This window comes from Chelonia mydas, chromosome 1 (assembly GCF_015237465.2).
Source record: "Chelonia mydas isolate rCheMyd1 chromosome 1, rCheMyd1.pri.v2, whole genome shotgun sequence".
NCBI classification, from domain to species: domain Eukaryota; kingdom Metazoa; phylum Chordata; order Testudines; family Cheloniidae; genus Chelonia; species Chelonia mydas.
In genome coordinates this window covers 94,928,017-94,954,866 of record NC_057849.1, presented here as the reverse complement: position 1 = coordinate 94,954,866, position 26,850 = coordinate 94,928,017, and the positions used below count along the sequence as shown (strand labels likewise).

General features: G+C 40.2%; 1 protein-coding gene and 1 long non-coding RNA gene across 7 annotated transcripts in view; one reads left to right on the top strand and one right to left on the bottom strand.

Moving 5' to 3' along the window:
• ABCC4 (ATP binding cassette subfamily C member 4) overlaps positions 1 to 26,850 on the top strand; it is a 209,407-nt gene that overhangs the window by 150,774 nt on the left and 31,783 nt on the right. For 3 of the 6 annotated variants that reach the window (XM_037895822.2, XM_043534656.1, XM_037895837.2), the window contains 4 exons: positions 4,275 to 4,430; positions 11,574 to 11,663; positions 12,106 to 12,278; positions 17,498 to 17,603. In XM_037895822.2, the coding sequence (XP_037751750.1) occupies positions 4,275 to 4,430; positions 11,574 to 11,663; positions 12,106 to 12,278; positions 17,498 to 17,603 (525 nt within the window). The remainder of the gene's footprint in view (positions 1 to 4,274; positions 4,431 to 11,573; positions 11,664 to 12,105; positions 12,279 to 17,497; positions 17,604 to 26,850) is intronic. The other 3 variants (XM_037895831.2, XM_043534639.1, XM_043534629.1) reach the window with 2 other exon arrangements.
• On the bottom strand, positions 1,213 to 20,411 carry LOC122463644. The gene is made up of 3 exons (XR_006287213.1): positions 20,185 to 20,411; positions 6,511 to 6,516; positions 1,213 to 1,224 (listed from the first exon to the last, which is right to left on the bottom strand). It is a non-coding gene; the product is annotated as an uncharacterized LOC122463644 (long non-coding RNA).

Here is a 26,850-nt window from a genome sequence, read left to right as displayed (position 1 = left end):
AGGCAGATAGCTCAGGGCTTCTGCCCTGCAGTGGGGTGGTGGGGTTAGGGGCTTCTGCCAGAGATGACTGGTGCCTGCTGAGAGTGGGGGGTACAATTTAAACAGTTTGAGTCGCACCTCCAGGTACGCCTCCTCCCCCCTTACCCTCAGCGGCCCCTCCCTGCGTCTCCCTGGTGTTAGCTCCACATGAAGAGCCAGCAGCAAGCAGCTGGGAGCTTCAGGGAAGGGCTGCTGCTTTAGCTCTGCAGGAAGCAGCAAAAGCAGCAGCTCTCCCTGCTGCTCCCAGTTGCTTGCCACTGCCTCTCCACATGGCCTCAACTTCCAGCTTGCCAGCTCCAGGAACTGACTGAGTGAGGGCCAGCAAACCCTAGCAAAAATCCGGGGGGTAGGGTGGGGTGTGGGGCCGGGGGGGACGTGATCCCATGAGACCCTCCATGCATCGCTTCTGACTTCTGCCCAGCAAGAAGGGGGCCCCAAGCCCTGGCAGGCACTTCCCACAGGGCTGAAGCCCCGAGACCCCCGTCCCTGCCAGGTTGAAGCCCTGAGTTCCAGCAGGCGCACCCCAGCTCTCGAACTTCTGAAGATTCTCGTATGCAGCTCAGAGGGTCAGTAAGTTTGGTCACCCCTGAAATATACTGTCTGGATGATAGGGGATGGATGCCCTGTTCTGTTAATTCCTCTGAAGCACCTGGTATTAGCCACTTTCAGAAGACAGGATACTGGGCTCGATGGACCATTGGTCTGACCCAGTATGGCCATTCTTATGTTTTTATGGTATAAGTTTTAAAGGTAGATCAGGCCAAAAATAGTGGTGGCTTTTAAACACAAGTCAACTGTCTTTGTCAAAGCTAGATGGTAAGTGGTGTTTAAAAACACATTAACACATGTCCGTTCATACAGTTGCTAAACGTAAGTTATTTTCTTTGTCTGGATGACCTAAATTTGAGTTATGTGTTTAGTAATCAGGAACCCAATTCTGCTGACAGACCCTTTTGTGTATGCAGGTAGCCATTGGCTTCAGTGGGGCTGCACAAGGGCCTGCCTGCCTGGTTTTGCAGGACAGATTTGATTATGATCTGTATATGGAAAAATAATGTGCCTTTTGAATAACATGATTTATAAAAGGGAATAAAATTCTGTTTACTGAGAGCCAGTTCAAATTCGTGTTGATTTTAGCAGCGTGTAGTCAATTTAGAGAAATCCATTTGTATTTTTGGTCAAACACTGAAAAATGCAATGTTTTCATTTGATGCCTGCCTGAAAGAGAGATATTGACAATATACAAGCAGCTGCATTTTTATTTTAAGAGTTACTTTATTTTTGATAATGTTTTCCTTCATGTTGCTAATATAATAGTGTATATCACTAAGGTTTTCAAAAGAAATGCTTTTGAACTCTTTCTTCTTTAAAACACTTTATGTGTGTTCTCCATTTAGCTTTTTCTTTCTGATTTATCCTTTTGAAGGAAGAGGAGCTTTAGTAGAGGTTCTTCAGAAATATTTCTCATTTCAGTTTTTTTTTCCTTTTACTTTTATACCATTCCTTTAAACAGATTTGCTAAAACTATGCTGTGTTTTAGGTAACAGTAATATAATGATTAGCACTTACATAGTACTTCGTGATTGTACACACCTACTTGAATCAGTTATTCAATAAAATCATATAATTGGAAAATTTAGAGGTAGAAAAGACATTTTAGGTTATCCAGTCCATCTTCCAAGTTGCTTCTTCCAGTATATTTTCTTGTGCTTAGTCTAGGGTGTTTTGTTTCTTTTAAATTCAGGTTCTGCCATTTTGCTTGGGAGCCTGTTCCATAGCTTAATTTCTCTGTTACAAATTTTTTCCTGATATTCACCTTAAGTTTTCCTTTCCTTAATATCATTTCAGTATCTCTGTGTATCACATTACATAATTACCCTCTTTTGTTTGGTGTTTGTACTTTTCAAATATTCTTCTGTTGTCATGTGCCCTCTTAATTACTTAACTATGCTACACTGTACATCAGTGATTCTTAACCTTTTCAGACTACTGTACCCCTTTTACAAGTCTGATTTGTCTTGCGTGTACCCCAAGTTTCACCTCACTTAAAAATGACGTGCTTACAAAATCAGACATAAAAATACAAAAGTGTCACAACACACTATTACTGAAAAATTGCTTACTTTCTCATTTTTACCATATAATTATAAAATAAATCAATTGGGATACAAATATTGTACTTACATTTCAGTGTATAGTGTATATAGAGCAGTATAAACAAGTCATTGTATGAAATTTTAGTTTGTACTGACTTCGCTAGTGCTTTTTATGTAGCCTTTTGTAAAACTAGGCAAATATCTAGATGAGCTGATGTACCCCGTGGAAGACTTCTCCCTACCCCTGGTTGAGAACCACTGCTGTGCATATTTAACTCTTTTATCTTTCCTCATAAATCAGTATCTCCAAACCATGATAATTTTTCTTGCTCATCACTGAAGTCCCTCCAGTGTTTGCCAATATCTCTCTGGAAATGTGGTGCCTTGAACTGAATGCAATATACATAGAACCTCAGAGTTACGAACACTTTGAGAATGGAGGTTTTTCATAACTCTGACTTGTTCGTAACTCTGAACAAAATGTTATGGTTATTCTTTCAAAAGTTTACAACTGAACGTTGACTTAATATAGCTTTGAAACTGTACTATGCAGAAGAAAAATGGTACTTTTAACCATCTTAATTTAAATGAAACAAGCACAGAAACTGTTTCCTTGCTTTGTCAAATGTTTTTTTTAAAACTTTCCCTTTATTTTTTTTAGTAGTTTATGTTTAACACTGTACTGTACGGTATTTGCTTTTTTATTTTTTGGCTCCGCTGCCTCATTGTGTACTTCTGATTCCAATTGAGGTGTGTTTTGACTGGTCAGTTTGTAACTCTGGTGATCATAACTCTGAGGTTCTACTGTAAGAGGTTCTGGCAGAGCAGCTCTATATAGAGAGTTATCCTAAGCAGTGCTCTGTGAGACAGTTGATTGGGTGTACATTCCATTTTTCTAAGTAATCCCTTAGCTGCTTCTTCTGAAGACAGGTTTTTTGCAGAAAGGAGTTCACTAGCTGAGTCATATTTAGTCAGCATTAATTTTGCCCCTTTCTTCATTTATTAATAGACCTACTATCTCCCTACGTATTTTTTTTCATTTGATATATTTGTAAAAGATATTTTAGTTCCATACCATTAGGCTTCTTAGCATTTCCTTATTTTGCATTTTTCCTGCATTTTCTGGGAAAGACTTACTGACTGAATGTGTTAGTTGGGTTGCTTCTCCATTTTTTTTTTTTTTCTGTTGTCAGTATGGTTTTTTTAATCCTCTGGTTTTTCAATGGCTCCTTGTGGAGTCATATTGGCAGATTTCCTTTTTGTGAATTCCTCTTTTCTGAGAGGATTTTTAGACTGTGTTGTGCCTTATAGTGTCTTCTAGGATTGGTCGGCCTTCTTCCACTTATTGTACTTAACTAGATTTCTTAATTCCCTCAAATGTCCTTCTTTGAGATCCCTGGTTATGAGATATGTGGCTCTGGTATTCAGAGCTTTGAGAAAAGCAGCATATCTGTCCCCTCCAGTGATCTGAACTTTGAAAGCTAGACTATCAAAGGAATCCACTGCCCCAGCCAGCATTAGTTTCTTCTTTACTGCAGCTCCTTATGGCAAACATTAGGACCATCTCTCCATGCCCTTTGCTCAGATACTTTTTGTAGCTCTATTGTTAGTTTTGACTTTGTTATGGCTCCTCACTGAGTTACATACTATTCAGCTTGAGTGAGGTCATCAGAATCTGACTCAGAATTGTCTCAAGTGCAGTTAGTAATGCTTGCTTAATACTAATAATGTCCATAGGCAGATCTCAAAGTGCTTTACGAAGGAGTGTTAGTGTCATTGTTCCCTTTTTACAGATAGAGAAATTGAGGCACAGGGAAGTGACATGATTAGTGCAAGGTCACCCAATAGGCTAATGGCAGAGCTGGAAATGGAACGCAGGACTCCTAAGTACCAGTTCAGTGCTCCATCCGCTGGCCACATTGCCTCTCATTTAGGCATTCCGCAACTGATATTAAGGGAGGCATTTTGTTAAGAAAACATTCATTTCACTTTTGAATGAGATGATCTAGAAAATTCTTAAAGCTTCAAATCCCATCCAACTCCAGGGTGTTGTTCTTCTTAGCGTTTACCTTAAAAAAAAAAAAAAAAGAAAGAAAGAAAGAAACAATTTTAATCATACTGGCGTGGTTGGTTTTGCAGGTTGGAATTGTGGGAAGAACAGGAGCTGGAAAGAGCTCTTTGATAGCAGCTCTCTTTCGGTTGGCTGAACCCAAAGGACGAATTTGGATTGATAAGTACTTAACATCAGAACTAGGACTTCATGACTTGCGAAAGAAAATCTCAATCATACCTCAGGTATGAAGCTGACTTTGTCCGCCACATCTATTTTCATTTTAGGGCTGTAACATTTCAAAAACTCTGTCAAGATCATTTTTATAATAATTTTTTTCTTTTTCTGCTTTCTGTTTGCAGTACTCTTAGGTCCCAGAATTTCATCCTTGTCTGTTTTGCAAATATTAGTTCCCCTGTTCCCCCACTGTAACCTGAGAATGGAGCTGAAATAATCACGGCTTTTTTTAACAACTTCATTATCTATGGATTCCTGTGATGTCAACCAATTATTTTGTGTGTGCATCAGTGATATCAATATCCGCACAATTCTAGAAACAGTTTGAATTAAGTTTCTGGCTAACTGCTGCTGAAGAGCCAGCACAGAGCATAAAACATTTGCTAAAAATACTAGTGGCTATTGTTTTCCATAATATCTCTGGAATGGACTACTAAATTGAAAACAAGAGCCTATATATTTAGTATCCAAATGATTCAGTCTGAAAGTAGGGCAATTTTTGAGGCCATATGTCTTAATCATTTAAATCAGTCCATTCTTGTGGACAACTTCTTCAACAACTGGTAAGAGACAATAACTGAGATTGTGCTTCTGTGTAATCTGATGTATTTGAAAGAATTTGAATAAGATCACATTATTTCCTACAGACTGCCTCTTCCATAACGTGTCGGATCAGCCCTTTGGGTCTGACTCTTTCCTCTTCTCTGTCCTCTTTGTGCTGCTCTGACAGGAGTGTAGGGGAGTGCAAGCAGTATGCCACCCTCCCCACCAGGAGAAAGTTGCAGAGAAGGCATGTCAGGGTATGTTGCACTCCAGCAACATCTGGCATATGATCCCTTAGGGACTGTTGCCAGCTGTGCAACCTGCACCAGGGCAGGAGCTGGGGAGAGAATCACAGACCTCCACTGGCTTCCCTGATACCCATCTCCCACCCCTCAGCTGGACTACATGGAAAGTGGTGCAGCAGAGAATATGTGTGTGTGTGTAGGATTTTTTTATTATTATTCTCTTTTTTTTAAAGAAAAAAAGCAAAGAAAGAAACCCTGCTCTCCCCTCTCAAACACATACATGCTCCTGAAAGCTAGATTTATTTAGCAGTATGTGATTTTTGGTTTTTCATATATTTGAATTAAATTCTGAGTGAAAATTAAACACTTTTTTTTGCTAATTGACGTGAATGTTTGGAATGTTTTCTTATTTTACTGGCTATATCCGTATTATAATATGATTTGGGTGTAAGCACAAAAATTAATAACAAACAATATCAATGGCTAAACAGGACTTCACAACTAAACATCTGTTTGCCCTTCAGCACCTCTCTTCAACAACAGAGCCTTTCTAATTTTTAAGTCACTTTCCTCCTTCCCCCAGAAATGACCATACATTTCCTGCCAGCTAAAATGCCAGTCTGAAGAGATGCTATTTGCACTGCATCTTAAATATTACCAGGTTCTGGCTTTGGACTATTGAAGGGATCAAACTCCAAAGCTGCAAACCTTCTCCCAGAAATGTCTTGCCTCTTCTCCCCGAAAAAATGAGTCTTGTTGCTGACCTCTAGAGCATCCTGCGTGTGGTATTGCATGGAACTTTTCTTTTGAACCTCATCTGCAAAAGAGGTATAAAAAGGGGGAGTAATGGAAGAGATCACAAACTGGAAGATGGACAGTAGCAGCAAAACCAATTGTAGCCCAACAACAGCAGTTCTCACTGTAAATCACAAAGGAGAAACAAGCCAAAGTAGTGATCCACTAGCTGTGTTTCCTATGTTCAGTAATCCCAGGACACCAGCTAAGCAGCCAGTGAGTACCAGCCCTTCTCTGTCCAAGATTGGACTGGATGATGAGCCTGATGCCTACCTCTGAGTAGTGACCAATGTTGTTCAGTGAGGGCAGTTGTTCTAGGCCTTCAATTTATTAACAGAAGAGGCATAAGCCATGTGTTAGGTCCTGGCTGAGGATGATGCTACCAGCTACAAAGCCATAAAGTTGCCATCCTAGACCTGATGAGGGGCATTGGAAGAAAAGTACTTGTGGTGGTTCTGGAAGTACGCCTTTTCCTCTTCAGAGCAGCCACACACCTTTACCCTACAGCTGACTGAAACAGCAAGCTAGACATTGTTGCAGCAGAAGAGTTTGGTACGATCCACATGCCTTTGGATAGCGGGGCCTATGCAGGTCACCAGATTCCATGGGGACTCTGACCTATCCTCTGGCCATAATTCCCCTTTGCGGGGGAACATGGCTCTAGCAGCCATGACTATATGGTGCTCCCTCTGCAGTGCCCTATTCCTTTCCTGAAGGCATGTGCTTTGCAGGTAGCTCATCCTATTTGTTTGGGTGACGGGAGGAAACACTTGTTTAGACACCAGTGGAATTTGCTTGGTAGGTAGCATTTTAACTGTTAATTTCCAGCTTTCGTTCTGTTTTGTTTAATAACGTTGGATCCAGAGGCCTTTGACCATATTGGTGTCTGAATGTTTGTTGGTCCATCAGCTGGATGAAGAAATCAAGGTAGCACTCACTTAATGTACTGTTTTATATGTTTATATTTTGTTATCTCTCTTTTTAAAAACAACTGTGAATGTGATAAGAAGGTTAACAAACAACGGCTCTTTAATGCCTCTCCATCACCTGGCTTTCTTTTTTCTTTCTTGAGAATAGAAGCCAAACAGAAAGAGGTAAGTATGCTGTCACTAGCAAAGACATACAATTGGATTGCAGCCTCCTGTGGGCCGTCTTTTGTTTCCGCATACTGGAGGCTTCATTAATGCACAGTGGTGCTACTCAGTGGAGTTAGTGACCTTTTTCTATCTAAAGAGGACTTTACATAGACTTAAATTCTTTCTCTTTTGTTTGTGCACAATGTTCTTTTCTCCTGAAAATGGATGATGATCAGTTCATTCAAGGGCTACAGGGTTTTGAGAACTTTAACCACAAGTATTTCAGGTGATTTCCACATTTGGATATCTGATCCCAGGTGAACAAAATATAACTCTAGAGATGGAAAACTGCTGATCTAATGCTGTTCCACACCTTGAGCACTCATAATTAATTGTATATTTTATTCATGCAGAAGTTTCCTGACCTGGGCATAAAATTATTGTAATGAAGTAAAATGTTATTATTTTTATCTTGCTAGTTATATAGAAGGTTTTTGTCATGGTCCCCAGGGGTTTTCAGTATCTGAAGGTTAGCAGGTAGGGTTTCTCTTCCAGATAAAGAGAGGTTTGTTTTCTACTAAGTATATGCAAAGGTCTAAGACCAAGGAATGACAATAACCATTTTGGAGAGTGGGGGAATAATTATACTACAATAGACATTTTGTACTATATTACTAATATTTGTATGAGTAATAAAAATAGCTACATAACTTGGGGCAACAGTTTGTAGCTGCAATCCTCAGCATTTTCTTGGAAAACTATGTAGTCTAGCTGTAGGCGTTTGTAAAATATGTCGGGTAGCATGCTAACTGAGTCACTCTCCAGAGAGTGAAGTTTTCTTAAATCTGAGTTTAAATATCTACTCACAGAAATAAAAATGTCCTTAGGTTTCTAATTGTTTGCTTGGATGGAGCTGTATGAAGGTTGTGTCTGTCTGTAAATATTATCTGTTACTCTGACTGCAAGCATTTCTACAACAATTATTTACAGGTTTGGCTTATTAACTTCCTCTCATAAAACAGGCTATTTTAAATACTAATCTGTGTCAGAAATGATAATTAAAAATTATCCTTATCTACTGTTGCAATACATGTTTGCTTTTAGGACCTCTTATAATAGTTATGAACATTTTATAAATTCAATTTCTTATTTTGCCAACCTATAAAAATAGATTGAAACAGAAAATTATCTTAACAATACCTTCAGAACATCTCAAATAACTTATTAAAATGTGTATTGTTAAACAAATTACTTGCAGTGTTGTTTTTTTAAAGAAAAATGTTCCCTCAACCCTTCTATTAAACCCCTTTGCTCATTCAACAGGTTTTTATTGGTCCTGGTGCAACAAATACTTTCAAATACTTGGCACATAACAAGAAAATAAAAAGAAAACACATTATCTTCTTACATTTTTATTGTACCACATTCTGCCATCATCAATACCTTCATAATACTCCAGGAATGGCTTAAAAATTAACACATAATCATAAAAGGTTTAGGTCCAAATTCTACATGGGCTTTCTACACCCACATGCAGGTCCATGGACAGCAGTAGGGTTACATGGGGTTTTAATCAGGGCAGGATTTAACCTTTAAGATGTGTGATGTTTTTAAAAAAATCATATCATATATAAACAAATGTTTACTCTTTTTTTAAAAAAAATATATATATAGATTTAAGAAACTCTGGTAACAAGTCAGATATTTCACAGTCCTCAACTGCATTATGATGGTTTTTTGGGCTCAGATATCTTGTGTATAACACCAACAATTACTGACATCCTAACATTTCCTGCAGTTCATGATTCTCAGACTGTGCCGTCTCTGCTTGAATATCAGTGGCATTCAGGGCTGTTAGTAGGGAATTCTGGGGCAAAATCATGTCCCTCTTGCTTTTTTTGACTTGAAGATCAGTTTGTGGCATTGGGCTAAAGCTTAGTGGTTCAGTGCTCTCCCACTTTTGTTGCCTTAACCTTTTGATTTCCTTCAGGGCCTTTGGGTAGGAACAAACTTATTTCCTGGTCTTTTCACTCTCTCACGCCTCTTCTCCCCTTCAGAGCAGCATGGAGATCTTTGCCTTCTGGGTCTTCCAGTGTAGTGCCCCCCTGACAGGTCCCTCTACCTCTTCTCTTCATGGTAGAACTGTCCAGAAGACACCAACCAGAGACCAAGCAGTGTTCATCTAATGAGGCAGTTCTGTTTAGCAGCTCAGGAGAGCTTTGCCATGCCTGTCCACAGTTTGTGGACCCTTGCTCTGCCTAGGGGAGAGGCTCTGAGTTGGACTAGTTTGAGAGGGTCTGCCTCCCATCAAGCCACAATATATTCCACACTGAGAGAGAGAACACAGAAAGGAAGGAATAACATGATTGGCTCACAGGAGGAAGAGTCCAGGCACCCAATGCCTGCTCCAGGAGTAAATCTATCAAACCCAACCCCTCTCCAACCAGTAATAGTTCCACCTAGATGAGTCCTGCCACAAGTCTTTAAATAGGACACTTCTCATTAGGCAAGGGGCAGGCATCCCTTCCAGCTTCCCTTCGTCTCAAGATGAGGGCAGGGAATTTTAGAGGGATACCCTAGGCATTTCTTCTCTTGGATGAGGATCCAGAGAGTGACTACTTCTTTGCAAAAGCTGTCTCTATCCCAAGGAGCAAGAAGAGCACAGCTATCCCACCAGAGCCTTAACAGCGATTTTACACACCCACACAGTAAAAAAAGGAAGAACGAAAATCTAGCAGGTATGGGTTCCTGTCACAGGATTCCAGTCCCAGCTCATCAACTGATGAGGGCTGCTAGAACATGACAATCAAAACAAGATGGGGGAGGGGTATTGAACCCCATTTGCTCAGTAACTCCATAGGCAGAAAAGTGGGGTGGCCACAACTGAAACCCAAGAGCAGAAAGGTGATCAGTCCTCAGACTGCAGATCAGAGGCTGCCTTTCCCCTATGTAATGAATGAAGGAATAGGGACACTTTTACAAGGGAAAAATGTTTTAGAAAACAAGCTACAACATTTTAGTAAATTCAGGAACCAAAGATGTCGTCACATTCCTGCCTGAGGTCTGTGCAGTGGTAGCAGCCCTAACCCAGGGTATGTTTAGTCCCTCCATAGAATGGACTAATAGTATATCCTGGCTGTCTTCAGAGGGAGCATTAGGATGCCAGCAGCAGATCTGAGGGATTCCTATTGTCCCAGCTGGGAGAATAGGCCATAATCCTCCTCCTTCTCACTCTTTGATTCCCTCCACTGGCTCATTGTATTTCACTGTATCAAATTCAAGCTTCTTAACCTCCCCTCAAGACTCTTTACAACTCTTCCTTCCTTAGTCATTTGCTCATTCTTATCACCCCCATACCCTGTGCTCTGCCAATTATGTCGTCCTTTAATGCCCATTTGTCTGCTTCTCCTACAAATATCTCCAGACTTTTTTCCACATTGTCTGTAACATGGAATTCCCTCCCTGAACTAATCCATACTTCTGCTCCTTTTCTGCTGTGACACCTACAAGAAATCAGTCAGCCATGACTAGGTTAAAAAGAAAATTCAGATGATTTGGAACCATCATCTCGGGCATGTATCTAGCCTGTGTAACTGCATGTTGTTTTCTTTGCCACCCTTGTCTCGCTATCCTGTTCTCTCCCTTGGTTTGTCACACTCAATGGGTTGAGTCTTGTTCGACATTAGAGTGTAAACTCTCTGGGGCAGTGATTATGCCTTGTCGTGTGTTTGCCTAGAGGTGCCCAAATTCTTTCTTGGTGCTACTGAAGTACAAATATTAGTATTAACCATCATTAACAGATTCAGGTGTAGACGTAAATGTTGCAGAAAAGTTGTGAAATCTATTTATCTTTCAGATTCTTTAATGTTAAACTTGGAAGGTTTCTCCAAACTGAAATAAAACAAAAATCCCAACACCTTGTATTCTACCTCTTGAGCCACTTGAGTCTTCTCCTCTGTCTGTGCCTTATATAGTTAGGGGGCACAGTTTCAAAAGCACCCAAGTATCCTAGGAACGTTAATGCGTTGAGTTGATCTTGTTGTTGCTTGTTTCCGCTAACAGTGTCAGTGGATTTAATTGCCTAGCTTATAAATATACTATAAAGTGTTGTGGTGTCAAGAGTAGCACAGATAAGCCAGTTCAAGTACAGACAGAAGAAATTGTTGGATATATATTGATTTTGTCAAAATACCTGTTTTTGTTTTATCTGTTTTATTAAAATATCTTCATGCAGGCTTGTTATGCATTTATCTTATTTTTTTCTTCCACATGCTCCTAATACACCTCTGAGTTTTCTTTTCTTTTATTACTTCTCTGATATAAAAAGAATCGCAACAGTTTTTTCCCTTGCCTTGTACTAGGGATAATTTGTTGTTGTACTACATGTATGTATGCATGCTTCAACTCAACGTTACTGTGTTTAAATTCTGTATTGCAGTACGAAAACTAAGTGTATATAAAAAGTAAAATGTAATGTTTCATTGGTTTGTAGGAGCCCATTCTGTTCACTGGAACGATGAGAAAAAACTTGGATCCTTTCAATGAATACACTGATGAAGAGCTGTGGAATGTCTTGGAAGAGGTAATTCCAAATATCTGATCATTTGTATCTAATGTTTACATATAAAATAACATTATTCATAGTGTTTATACATATTAGGTTTGAGCTGGTTTGTTGGATTACGTAAGGATATGGCCGACAGAAGAAAGGAAAACAATTGTGGGGTGTATAAATGTATATAAATGTCTCTGTATATAACATTGACCTGCTGGATCTTGCATTAATATTTTTTTATCATTTGGGATACAGGTTTGATATATTTTGATTAATTAAAAATAGATTTTTAAACAGTTTTAGACTTAACTCTAGAATTGAATTACATAGTGTATGTATATGAGTCTGAAAGGTAAATCTTACATGCTTATTGTTGTGTAAAGCATAACAAAAAATAGGCAACCTAATCACAACAACATTTTGTTTAGAAGTGAGTTACTCATCTTACAGTACGTTGGCATACCTACAGGTTCAACTGAAGGAGGCTGTGGAAGAACTTCCTGATAAAATGGAGACACAGTTGGCAGAATCTGGATCTAATTTTAGCGTCGGTCAGAGACAGCTCGTGTGCCTTGCGAGGGCAGTTCTCAAAAAAAATCAAATTCTGATTATTGACGAAGCAACAGCAAATGTGGACCCAAGGTAAAACACCAAAGGCCATAGTAAAATGAATTATCCTGTTTGTACATGGTTGGCGTACACAGAGGTGAACTGAAAAGCTTCATATCTTGTGCAGCCCGTGCGGGGGTTTGTGTTCTCATGAACGCTGACGGCATCACTAATGCCTAATCAGAGCAGGCAAACCAAACACGGTACATAGCTTAAGGGGTTCGATCATGAAAGCTCCCCTGAATGCATCCTAAGAGGGGATAGATACAGGTTCTGTCTTTGGAAGGAGAAAAATATCCTTGATTTCTGTGCGTAAATTAACATTCAAAGCTATTTACCCTACAGCAGCCATGGATAAAAGACTCCTTTTGGAAATGCAGATCACAACTGTCAGGATAACCTCTTAGAGAGACAGAATGGATGAGGCAATATCTTTTATTGGACTAACTTCTGTTGGTGTCTCTCTAGTATCTTAGGACCGACACAGCTACACTGCAAACAAAAGATAAACTCTTGAAAGACTTCACAGAATGGAAAGATTCTAAGGCCACCACGATCCCACAAAGATGAGGCACCTCATGATGAAAAAGTTAGGCATAGTGTTGAGGTCTGTTGATCCAGGAAGGGTATCCTGTGCACATAGTGACAAAGACGAGCAAGGAAAAATGACTGTGACAAATAACAAATAATATTTATTAGTTTTCATTCCTTCCAAATGCTCAGGATGCTATTCAGTACACACAGTGGGTTACAGATAAAACCCATTAAATAGAGATCAAAATCCTAAGAGATCTTCAAGTATCATAGGAACTACAAAATAAAGTAGTCTTTAAAGCTCTTTTGAACACTGGTGGGAATCACTAAAAGAGACCGTATTTTTTGAAAACTCTGCAAATATGCTGCATCAGTTTGAGCTGAACAGATAGTTCCACCAAACTATGGTTTGAGAAAATCCAAGGACAATAAAACAGCAAGTCCTTCAAATAGGTGCATTTATTATTTTATACATCATCAAAGCAAATTGTAGTTCACTCATTGGTCAAAGAATTGATGCTATTTGTTCATGACTGGTCATTCAGTCACTTTTTTGCACTAGCTGCAATCAGTAGAGTTGCTTTGATATTCCAGGATAAAAGGAGTTATAATAATCAGTTCTGGATGTAAAAAGGATCTGTACAGCATTAGTGAGAAATCTAGCCTGTAGTATTCCAGCGTGCTATACTTAATATTATTATTTATTTGAATTACCACAGCATGTAGGAGGTCTAGTTATGGAACAGGACTCCATTGAGCTAAGCAGTGTACAAACACAGGACAAAGAGATGGTCCCCGTTCCAAGCGGCTCACAATCTGTGTATAAGATTAGAGAACAGATGGAGATAGACAGACGGCAGAGTACAAAGAAACAATGAGACAGTATTGGTCAGCAAGATGGGCAGAGTTCTCTGCACACCAGCAGCCTGATTGTTGTCAAGCTTTTTGTAGGCATCATGGCAAAGGAGAGTAATGCTTTAATCATGCAAGATGGTCAGTGCAGGTGGACCTCCTGTGAGGATCAGCTTGCGGGATTGGGGCGTGTTTGGTTTTTGATTTGCTCACTGTAGGTCACTTTCGAGTGGCAATGATTGTAGTTTTCCTGAGGAAAATTAAATTTGGGTGCTAGCAGAGAGAGAAAAGCTGACTGAGGAGTTGTGAACATATTGCCACATGCAAAATCAACAGATTTTGTGGCCGTTTCTGAGGAGGTAGTACAAATCTTTGATTTCCCCAAAGAAGTCAGTCATTCTATACATAATACACAGTTACTTCCATCACTGCAGTGCTGCATATTGCCAAACTGTTTTAGTACTGTGTGAGAGATTGGTAAGATGTGTAATGGTCCAGTGCTGGGGGAAGTTACCCTTCTGTATCAGAATGCCAAACTTCAAAAATGTAAGGGCTGTGTCCAGTGAAACCTTCCCAACTGCAGTTAACTGTACCTGGTTTACCTATAGTAAGTCTATAATTCTGGAAGCAAAGTATCATTGTCAGTTCTTATACTGCTGATAGCAAGGTGGCATTCCTCTTTCCACAGAAGAAACAGGCTATTTTATTTTCACTTGTATTTAAAAAAAATAAAACACCTAGCATTAGCAATTAATAGACTTCTTCCTGATTTCCGTGGAGTCCAGAACCGTAAATTCATCCTTCCACTGTGGTATCTGCCCATGACTCATTTTTGTAACCTCTTCCTGGGAGAGAAGTGGTGCCAGCAGAGAAGCTTTGCAGTGAAGCATGCATTTCATTTCTAAAATCTTTAGAGAAAGTGCCTTTCCTTCTCCATAGATTTTGGGCTTCTAGCTTATTTTTGGCTAAAAAGTGATAGTATCTGTGATTTAATCAGACCAACGGAAATTTCATATCCTCTTATTCATCCTCCCCATTTTGACATCTTTATTTTTTTTATTTGCATTATCCATTTAAATTATCTTACTTGACATGTGCTGCAGATATATTGCAATAAAGTAAATGTTTACTAATAGCAACCATAAGCATTACAATACAAATGATTGAAGAGGTATCAACTTTAACTTGGAGTTTCTTCTTTGAGTTGGTTTACACTGCAGTCTTTACTACCTTTTTCTTAACCTCTTGGGCGTAGCTATGGTGGTGGACTTTTAAGCAGTACAATCTAATAGGATGCCCATCAGGAAATACTGCAATCTATTGTCAAATAGGAAATGGTCTAAATATTGTGACTCTGTCCTTGTCTCCGTGGGTCTTGCACTTCCTGGCAGATTTTGCTAGCCTCAGAGGCTCACTGTGAGCCCTTCTTTCTCTAGGGGCAAGGGTCACAGCCTACTGAGCCATTTGCATCATAAGCCAGCAAGGAAGGTGAGGGGAAGCAACCCTCCCAAGCACAGTCTCTGTTGTCTCCCAGTCTCAGTGGTTAATCAGGGAGTTGTGGGGGAGGGAACCTGGGCCCACCCTCTACTCCAGGCTCCAGCCCAGGGACCCTAATGGTAGCAGCTAGGGTAGCTGACTTTTTGAAAATAGGACTCGTACAATTCCCTGGGACAGTTCCCCACAGTAGCCCCCACTTCCTCAATATCTACGTCACCCTTACCTCAGGGCCTCCTTCCTTGCGCCTGAAATGGTTTGTACTGCTCAGTTCCTCCAACAGCGCGGCTTCCTCCTATAGCTCCTGACACGTGTGCCCAACTGACTAACTGGGAGGCTTTTAACTAGTTTCAGCCAGCCCCTAATTTGCTTCAGGTGACCCAATCAACCTAGCTATCTTCCCTGCCTTCTGGAAAGATCTTAATTGGCGCCAGATATCTTAATTGACCTGGAGCAGCTGCCATTTACTTATCCTGGTAACAGGGATTTGTTTAGCCTGGGGCTAATATATCTGTCTCCCACTACTTTTCTATAGCCGTCACAATATGAAAGTTTACCTAAGCCTGGTGGTCTAAGTATTTCACATGATGATTGATGGAAATTTAGCACAATTTTAGCTTTTCTTCGTGGTCATGAAGTTGGAATTTTTATCCCCATGAATAAAATAATTCTGTAGTAGTTAAATGATTCTTAAAAGTTGCACATGAAACCCTCGGCATTAGAAGTGGAAATAGAATCATAGAATCATAGAATCATAGAATATCAGGGTTGGAAGGGACCCCAGAAGGTCATCTAGTCCAACCCCCTGCTCAAAGCAGGACCAAGTCCCAGTTAAATCATCCCAGCCAGGGCTTTGTCAAGCCTGACCTTAAAAACCTCTAAGGAAGGAGATTCTACCACCTCCCTAGGTAACGCATTCCAGTGTTTCACCACCCTCTTAGTGAAAAAGTTTTTCCTAATATCCAATCTAAACCTCCCCCATTGCAACTTGATATGATATGAATCACTTTATTTCCAGCGTTATGTCTTGGAAAATCTCCAATAATTGCGACTTGTGAAACTTTCTGGAGAATTTACATCCCTTTTTCACCCCCAGATAAATCTGTCTGCATGAAGTTTAATTAAAATAGGGTTGGGTTTCTTTGTCAACTACCATTATTTGATTAACATTCAGATCAGGTTTTTGTTTTCAAACATATGTGAAGGATCAGGGCTATAGTGAAGCTGGCCCACAGAGGTGCCTGCTCCCAGTGCGAATTCTCCCTGCGGAATGGCAGAGCCACTGCTACTTTGCTTCAGTTTTCCACTGGGTGGGTAGTTGTAATTCACATTGGAAATGGCATTTGCACTCAGTCAGCCCAGGCTCTCTGGCTATACCCATTTTCCAGTTAAATCTAGGAGGGGCATTTTTTGAGGCTGTGCTTGCTTTCTTCCCTCCCTTGTTGAAGGTGAAGTTGCAGCTGCTTTCAATCACCACAACCTCCTTTTTCCCCTTCCCTCCAGCAGACTCTCCTCCAGAATCTGAATAACCTTGGGGTGAATCTGTCTCAGTACCTATCAGTGATAGGTTCTATATTATTTTGTAACCTGTGCTGTTTTAAGTATGGGCCCCCACTTTTTTCTAACTAATATAGTTAACTCTTCTTTTGGCAGCCTCACTTTCAGAACTTTTTGAAACTGCACATACATGCAACCATTGGTTTATTATTAGGGATCAAGGCCCCATTGTGTTAGATTCTGTCCAAAATATAAGCAATCATGGCATCTGCCCTGAAGAACTTACTAATAAAAGATTCAACAAGAGAGTGCAACAAACAATAGGAAGAAAGGGAGGACAAGGATGATGGTAAGATCATGTGGCTACAAAGGCTGACAGTGGGCACAACTTGAAAGTTCCAAATCGTTTAAACTTTATTTTTAATTGTTTTCAGAATTTCTTATTAAGCTATAACTCCTTGTGCTCCCCTAGTGCCCCCTCAGTAAAAATGGTTCTGAGCTTAATGACTGTCCTTTTAAAAAAAAAAAGTTTCTCCCTCTCTTCTATATAGACCATCCCCAACCACCCCTCTATCTAGAATTATTGGAGAGGAGGGGTGTACATAACCTATCCTCACAACTGCTTCAGAGAGTGGGACCCTTTGTCTCCCCTGGGCTTCTGTCTCCCAAGTGACTAAGAGGTTGTCAGGGCCCTCTTGAATAGCAGCAGGGAGAATAGCAAGGATTGGTCTCTAAGAAGAGGGCAGAAAACCTGTTGGTTATGGATTGAATGATATTACAGTTACCTACAGTACAATCATAGAACTTCTCTGCAGTCAGATCGTTGTTCATGTAGATCTCTCACTTCCATTTCCACTGCTCTTCCTGTGTTTCAGAACGGATGAGTTGATTCAAAAGACAATTCGTGAAAAGTTTGCCCAGTGCACTGTGCTGACCATTGCACACAGGTTGAACACCATTATCGACAGTGACAAGATTATGGTAAGAAAGTTAACAGCATTGGTTCAAGTTCACTCTAAACACTACTGTCATAACCATACAGCTAAGGGTAGCCTAGAATTCCTCCTTACCTGTGAGGTGTTAAGAAGCTCAAATAACCTGGTTGGCACCTGACCAAAAGGACCAATGGGGAAAGAAAATACTTTCAAATCTTGAAGGGGGTTGGGGGGGGAAGGCTTTGATGTGAGTGTTCTCTTGGAAAGCAGAGAAGCATCAGGTCAGAAAACTCCTTCGTCTCCTTTAAACTATCCTAAAAGTCTCTCATATTACAAAAATTGTAAGTAAAAGCCAGGCAAGACGTGTTAGATTATCTTTTGTTCTGCTTGTGAATTTTTCCTTTGCTGGAGGGAGGTTTATTCCTGTTTTTTGTAACTTTGAAACTAAGCCTAATGGAAGTTCTGCTGTGTTTTTCAATCTTTTGTTACACTGTAAAGTTATTTTCCATCCTGATTTTACAGAGGTGATTTTTACCTTTTTTTTAAATAATATCCTTCTTTTAAGAACCTGACTGATTTCTCTATGGTCCTAAGACCCAGGGCTTTGGGTCTGTGATCACCTCGTAATCAATTGGTTACGATATTATTCTCAAGCCTCCCCAGGAAAGGGGGTATAAGGGTTTGGGGGGATATTTTGGGGGAATAAGAACTCCAAGTGGTCCTTTCCCTGATTCTTTGTTAAGTCACTTGGTGGTGGCAGTGTACCCTCCTAGGGCAAAGAGTTTGTGCCTTGGGGAAGTTTTACCCTAAGCTGGTAGAAATAAGCTTAGAGGGTCTTTCATGCGGGTCCCCACATCTGTACCCTAGAGTTCAGAGTGGGGAGGGAACCCAGACAACTACCATGACTAGCAGCTCATAGAAGTTAGGGATGGGAAAAGACCTACTAGATCACCCAGTCCCTCTCTCTGCTGATTCAGCATTGTACTCTAAAGTCAGGGTCCCATGTACTCTGCAGACATATACATTTATTAAATACCTTTCATTGCCATCTTCTGCTCCCCCTCAGCTCATAGCTGAAAAAGACTCAGTGAAGTGCAATCTGTTGATTATTTTTCAAGAGGGGATATTTTTGCTGTGCTCTCCTGGCAACCTGGCTGCAGTCCCTGGGCCGTGGCTCCTACAATGTTGTTTAGCCTGGCTCAGAAAATTCTTCCTCCTCTGTGTTCCAGGGGAAAGAGGGAGCTTGTCGATAGCTTTAGCAGCTCCTTTCCTCAGCTTCCCAGTGCTCAGTTGCTTCGCTGTTCTCCAAACAACCCCACTTTCCAGCCTGTACTTCTGGTACCTGGTCTCCCTCCATCACCCTTATCTCTGCCCCAGGCCCCCACAATCTTGCTTCCTGGGTGCAAACTGGACATTTTAGGCTCCCAGGCTCGAAGGTTGCAGGAAGGGCTTCAAAGGCCTGGGAGACATAAAACAAAATGTCAGGCACCTGGCTTTAGTAAAATGCTGACTTATACAGCAAAAATGCTGAATATTTTGGAATATGCCAAATTCTGTGTCTATAGAATTGTGGACCCTGATTGAGATGAATTAAACAATTTCCAGCTCTTGGGGTTATTGTTTCAAGTTGTCTGCAGGGTCAGGCTGGTATTACTGCATTGGTTTACGCTCAGTTATCTTCTTCAAGGTTATCTTCACGAACATAAGGGCTAATAACATAATGTGTCTTATACAGGAACAGATTCTGGAGATTAATTTTGTAACAAGAATTTAATTCCACAGCCATTGCATGCAAGTGGCCCTGCCTACAGTACATGAATTAGTATTTCCCCAAATAAATGTCCCATGTGGTGGTGGGGTTTCCACCACTTCCCTTGAGAGATTATTCAACAGCAATATGAGAAGAGTTGTATTGATATTTTATATATTTTCTTAATTTCATCACATTATAGTATGAATACTGCCTTGTACCATCCTGATATAACTTTTCCTCCTTGAAGTCTTCTGCAGCATTCAGATATTTGTATCTCCTCTTCTATAGTCACCAAACCAAACTATGAATATTCAAGTGAGACATTTAAGTCTTTCCTTGTAAGTAAGTCCCTCCAAATTCCTAATTATTAATCACTGTTGTTTCTGTTCTCTGAACTTCCTCCAATTTGTAAGGATCTTTCTGGCATTGATTTGTAAGGAGCTGCAAACAATATTTCATGTGCAGTTGTCTCAGAGCTATATAAAGAAGGACCGTTGCTTCCCTGCTCCGTCATTGTTGTGTCTGAGCAGCCTAAATTTGTATTGGCCTATTTTGCTCCCATATTGTATTGCAAACTTATGTCTAATTTGGTCCCTTGTTCCGCTCTGAGTCTTCTAGCCCTCTATCAGGAGTACTGCTTTCCAGATTATTTCCTCCCATTAAATATCTATGTAAATTGTATCTCGGTTTGTTATTTGCTCCCCATGTTTCTTCAGTCATTTGCGCTTTCTTACTATAAGAAACTTGAAAACTGGATATAGATACATCTGGATACATCAAGATGGAGGTCAGCACGATGTTAAGAGAATGGAATGGATCATCATCATCATCATCATGTTCCCTTTACGCCTCTGGAAGCAACGAAGCTCCTCACTCCTGTCTGTTTCTGGCAAGTCTTTCGATGGTTCCCCAGCTGTGCCCCAGGTTTTTCAGCTCGGCTTCCACTGCTTTTTGCCATGTTGTTTTGGGGCAGCCTCATTTTTGCTTGCTTTCAGGTGTCCATCTTATTGCTACTCTGGTGATGGAATCAGTTTCCATCCGAAGCACATGGCCAATCCAATCCATCTCCCACGCCTCCTGGCAAAGATGGTGCTCATGTCCTCTTGGCTGCACTATGTCAATAGTTCTTGGTTTGAGACTGATCTGGGCCAAAAGATATGGAGCCTTTAATCTCTTATTGATTGGTTTGAAACTAGCTTGATAGTAGTCAATGAAAGCAACTACCAGTTATTTAATGGCTTACTAGGTGTGGATCTGTCATCTCAACTCATTTCTTAGGTTCTGATTATGCTACTCTTGTACAGAGCTTCAGTCAAGTTAATGCAACTCTGCATGGGCACAGCTGTCCACCCATGTGCTATTCACTGTAAGATGTGGGCCTTTGTGGGCACTTACATCACAAAAACCAACAATAGAAATGACACAAGAGGTCACACTTATGGTTGAACAGAAGGGTCTTCATATCAATCAATATCCACCAATTCAACTTCAAAAAAGAGCTTTGCATTTGGAGGAATCTTGGCATCAGGCTGCCCTTTCTTCCCATAAGCCCATTCAAGTTCAATTTCCAGATGAGCCTTCTCCCCTTTAGTCATTGTCAACAGAGCTTCATCCCAGCCTCTGATAACTTTTCCTACACCAACTTTGAAGCTTAAAGATTTGGCTCCTTTACAGAGCTGAAGACTGACATACACTCTCCTGCCAGATGAGGATGATATTAATAAAACCATCTTTATTAAACTTTTTCTCTCATAAAAGCTGAAATAGGGAATGTTTTTATTCTCACTAGGTATTTTTTCCTTTTGGACACCATAAACACATTTTAAACCAATAGTCAAGGATTGTAATGGTTGTGTGGTGTGTACAAAAATGAAGCATCTGTGCCTATTGGTGTTCTGGAGCATCATAAACATTAGGCTATGAATTGAGAGATTATAGTTTACTGCTTGCTAGTCACTTCATAAACTTTGTCATAATAAGTCATGTAACTGCAAGTGCTTAAGGAGTAATCATTAAGTATTCCTTCACTAGTGAATACTTCCCCAGAAAGACTGATGGATCTGGTTTTGTTTACTGCCACTATGTTGAATAAAAGGCTTGTTCGGAAACAACTGCAACCTAATTAATAACTTCGTTTATATGTTGGCTATCCAAAGGGATTTCCACTGGTTTTGGTTCATTAGGCACCATTAACATGTTAGGTTCAGAATGCTGTTTTATGAAGATGTTTTCATGTTATTTAGCATGGTACAGTTATAATGATAGCTACTTAATTCTTTATTTACTCATTTGCTATAAAATACTGGAGCAAGGTAGACAAATTAAAAATAGTCTTTCTTCCCATACTGCTCGCTCTCTTACGACTAAAGATAGTTCCTTTGTTGTAGCTCTAGAGTTAGCGTGCCATTTCTGAAGTTTTATTGTTTCCTTTTAGCTTACATTACAGACCCCTGTCCTTTAAAAACCCTTTATGTCCACATACAATCCAATCTGACTTCTCTTGGAATGGTTTTGCTGTCCTTTCTAGATTGTATTAAAGAGAGGATTTACAAAGTGTCCCATAGGCTCAGCAAGCTTTACTAGTCCACATTGGTGGCTTGAGAATTCTGCGAGAATTTGCAGGGGGGAGAAACATAATACCGAAAGAATGAGAAATTTTAATACCTATTGTGAGCCATTAAGAAACCTCTTTTCTTCATCACTACACAGAGCTTTTCCTGGCTTGGAGCCACTTACAGCTGGTTTCCAGTAGCTATGAGTGAGACTTAATCTTCTCTCACTACACTAGCAGCAAGAAGGATACCAACATGAAACTATTGGCTCTGCCTTCAAAAGATCAGAAGCATTGTACACCATTGAAAATAACATAAGAATGACTGTACTAGGTCAAACCAATGGTGCATCTAGCTCAGAACTGTGTCTTCCAACAGTGGCCAATGCCAGGTGCTTCAGAGAGACAGAACAGGCAATTATCGACTAATCCACTCCCAGCTCTGGGCAGTCAGAGGGTAAATGGCAGTGTCTATGGAAGGGATACTTTTAAATAAAAGTATACTTTAAAAAAAAAATCTGCATTCATATATACATGTACCTTATGGGAAGTGACCTATTAAAGAGGCTAGAAGGATCCTGGAATTGTAAAAAAAAACAAAAGAAAACCAAAACAGTGTTCAGTATTCTTACAACAGCAAGAGACTGTTCTTTGTTATGGAAATAGCACATCTGGTACCCCTAAATACATATATTCCGTGCATGCAAACTAGCCTTAATGGATGATTCAGGTTAATAAACAAATTACTCAAAAGTCAGAGAATTTCAAAAGTTAAGGCTAAATAATTAACCTTAACTGTATTCCCTTTGTGCATATATTTTCAGATATGGACTCTCAATATCACAATGTGTTATTTCTTAAATACAAATGTGTAACTGTGACAAGGTATGTAAAGCCCACACCAGAGAGGAAGGGGTTAAGGAGATGCTCTGCTTTGGAGTGGTCCACACTTGTGAGTCACGTCAAGAATGGAGGAGGAGGAGGAGCAGCTCTGGGAGGAGAATTGAATGCTCAACTTGCTAGCTCCCAGGGCAGAGAGCAGAGCCTGGCAGAGAGCAGAGCCTACACCCTTGCTGAAAAGAAGGCCCAAGTCACCTGAGGCAAAGGAGGCTGTATCTTATTCCTTCCACTGTAGGTGAACCAGTGGACCTGGAGCTGGATTGTACGCCATCCAAGGCCCCTCTGAAGGAGGAGAGGCCAATGGCCTGTCTGGGACTGTCTGTATAGTCCCTTTTCCTTCATTTATGTTGCTACTCCTAAGTTGTTTATTCCCTGGGACCTCGAAAGGGGTAAACATCCTAAGGAACTTGGCTGGAGGGCTGAGAATCCAGCCCCTTCGGAGTGCTATTGAGTGCCCCCACTTAAGTGACCGGACCCAGAATAAGCATACAACTCTGTCAGCACTCCAACGAGGTGTTGTTGAAGGGCCATAACCCTGAAAATAACATGATACAAATTGCGGGGCGGGGGAGGGGTTAAGAGTATAAATACAAAAACAGAAATGAACTATTTATCTTCCAGGACTTGTAATTTTCTAAGCCTTTTATATTTTTCTGCTCCTTAAGAAAACTGCCTCCAATTCTAGGCCATCCCAAATTTATGCTGTCTCAAATTGTAGGCTTTCAATAACTTATCAGGATTCAAGTGCAGACTTCAAACATAACTTTAGACTTGCTGAACTGACTTTCTTCAAGTTGGGCTTGTTTTATAGATCTCACCAAAATCTAATAACTAGAGCTAGGCAGGAAACTGTTTTCTTGCCTCGTGAAAATTTCAAATATTTTCCCATTATATACCAGACAAAACAGTGACCTTTTTGAAATTTTGGTGAGAGAGAGTAACACCAACCCAGAATAGCCCATTGGGGTTCCACTTTGTATTAAATATTCATTAGTACAGAGCGCGAGAGAAAGCGTGTGAGACTGACTTTATATCCCACTGGTTAGAGCACTGCTCTAGGATGTGGGAGACCTAGGTTCAAATCCCATCTTCAGATACACAAAATGGAACAGCTCTGACAGAAGACAGTGAGAGAGAGTCACCCAGAATACCCAATAGTCTCATCGACTTTAAGGCCAGAAGACACCATCATGATCATTTGTTCAGACCTCTTGCACAATGCAGGCCATAGAACCTCATCCATCCACTCCTGTAATATACCCCTAACCTCTGGCTCAGTTACTGAAGTCCTCATATCATGATTTAAAGACTTCAAGTTACAGAGAATCCACCATTTACTTCAGGTTCATCAGGTCCCCAAGACAGTGTAAGCTGAATCAGGACCTGCCTTCTGATGGGCTGATAGACTTTAAGGCCAGAAGGGACCATCATGATCATCTGCTCTGACCTTCTGAAGATTGCAGGCCGTGGAACCTCACCCACCCACTCCTGTAATAGACCCATGACCTCTGGCTGAATTACTGAAGTCCTTAAATCATGATTTAAAGACTTCAAATTACAGAGAATCCACCATTTACACTAGTTGAAACCTGCAAGTGATCTGCGTGCCCCATGCTGCAAAGAAAGACTTTTTTTCATTAGGCTAAACAAGCCAAGCTCTTTGAGTCTCCTCTCATAAGGTAGGTTTTCCATTCCTCAGATCATCCTAGTGTCCCTTCTCTGCACCTGTTCCGATTTGAATTAATCTTTCTTAAACATGGGAGACCAGAATTTCACATAGTGTTCCAGATGAGGTCTCACCAGTGCCTTGTATAATCTCTACTGATGCATCCTAGGACTGCATTAGCTTTTTTCACAGCTGCATCACATTGGCAGCTAATCCTGTGATCAACCAATACACCCAGGTCTTTCTTCTCCTCTGTTGCTTCCAACTGATAAATCCTCAGCTTACAGCAAAAATTCTTGTTATCTGTCTGTAAGTGCATGACCTTGCACTAATAAATTTCTTCTAATTTGTATTACTCCAGCTTTCAAGGTCGTCCCGATCTTCTTGTGTAATATTCTGATCCTCTTCCGTACTGGCAATACCTCCCAACTTTGTGTCATCTGCAGATTTTATTAGCACACTCCCACTTTTTGTGCTAAGGTCATTAATAAAAATGTTAAATAAGATTGGTCCCATGGCCAATCCCTGAGGAACTCCACTAGTAAGCTCCCTCCAGCCTGAGAGATCACCTGTCAGTATGATCCATTGTAGTCTCCCCTTTATCCAGTTCCTTATCCATCTTTCAATTCTCATATTAATCCCATTCTTCTCCAATTTAACTAATAATTTCCCATGGAACTGTATTAAATACCTTACTGAAATATAGGTAGATTAGATCTACTGCATTTCCTTTGTCTAAAAAATCTGTTATCTTCTCAAAGGAAAAGATCAATTTGGTCTGTCACCATCTACTTTTTGTAAAAACATGTTGTATTTTATCCCTGTTAATGTTTATCTCTATGTCCTTAACTACTTTCTCTTTCAAAATTTGTTTTAAGACCTTGCATGCAATGGAGGTTAAACTAACAGGCTTGTAGTTTCCTGGATCACATTTTTTCCCTTTCATAAAAATAGGTGCTACATTAGCAATTCTCAGTCATAGGGTATGACCCCCGAGTTTACAGATTCATTAAAAATCCTTGCTATTGGGCTTGCAATTTCATGTGCCAGTTCCTTTAATATTCTTGGATGGAGATTATCTGGGCCCTCTGATTTAGTCCCATTAAGCTGTTTGAGTTTGACCTCCATCTTGGATGTGGTAATTTCTACTTCCATATCCTCATTTCCATTAGCCCCCCTGCCACTACCCTCAAATTCCTCATTACCTTTATTAAAACTGAGGCAAAGTATTTGTTTAGGTGTTGGGGCATGCCTAGATTATCTTTAATCTCCACCACATGCTCAGTGCTTCTTTCCTCCTTTTCTTTTTATATGGCTATAGAACCTTTTACTATTGGTTTTAATTTCCTTTGCAAGGTCCAACTCTGCTTGGCTTTTTCCCCTACACTTTCTGACCTCCAAGAGGTAGCTTTCCTTGCCGATCGATCCCATCTTCCATTCCTTGTAGGCTTTCTGCTTTCTCTTAGTCACCTGTTTGAGATGCTTGTTCATCCAGCTTGGTCTAGAATCCTTCTCTATGAATTTTTTCCCCTTCTTGGGATGCAGGCTTCAGATAGTTTCTGCATCTTTGACTTGAAGTAATTCAAAGCCTCTTCCACATTCAGGTCCTTCAGTTCTTCAGTCCAGTTCCCTTCCCTAACTAATTCCCTTAATTTTTTTAAGTTTGCCCTTTTGAAATCAAGGGTCTTTGTTGCAGATCTATTTTGGTTTATCTTTCCATTTAGTTTAAAATGGATTAGCTCATGATCACTTGAACCAAAGTTTTCCCCTTTTTCTGTGAGGTCCTCGCTACTCACCAATAAAAATTCTAAAATGGCATCACATCTTGTAGATTTGGTAACTGTTTGGTGAAGAAATCTGTCAGCTATCACGTCCAGCAAAATATGGGTCCTACTATTATTAGTATCACTTGTCCTCCAATTTGTATCTGAGAAATTAGTCTCTCTAAATCGCACAATTCCCAGTAGTATTTATTTAATTAAAATCATTAAAGAGGTCTCTATCCATATCCAAACTGGATCCTGGGGGTCTGTAGCAAACACTAACCCAGGGGAGCCTCTGGTAGCTTTCTTCCCCAAAGTGATTTTGGGCCCAAACAGACTCTGTTTTATCCATTCCATAACTTCTAATTTCTTTGCAGTCTATCTCATCATTAATATACTGTACTACTCTACCACCTTTACCTTTATTTCTGTCTTTCCTGAATAGCACATACCCTTCAATACCCTGAATAGCACATACCCTCCAACCTTTACTATTCCAACATGTTTCTATTATCCCTATAATATCTGGTTTCACTTCCTGCACCAGTAGTCCTAGTTCCTCCATTTTGTTATCCAGGGTCCTTGCATTGGTGTATAAACATCTTATTTTTTTCTGCTTGGCTTCACCCAGATTCCTCACCCAATTGGGTACAGTCATTT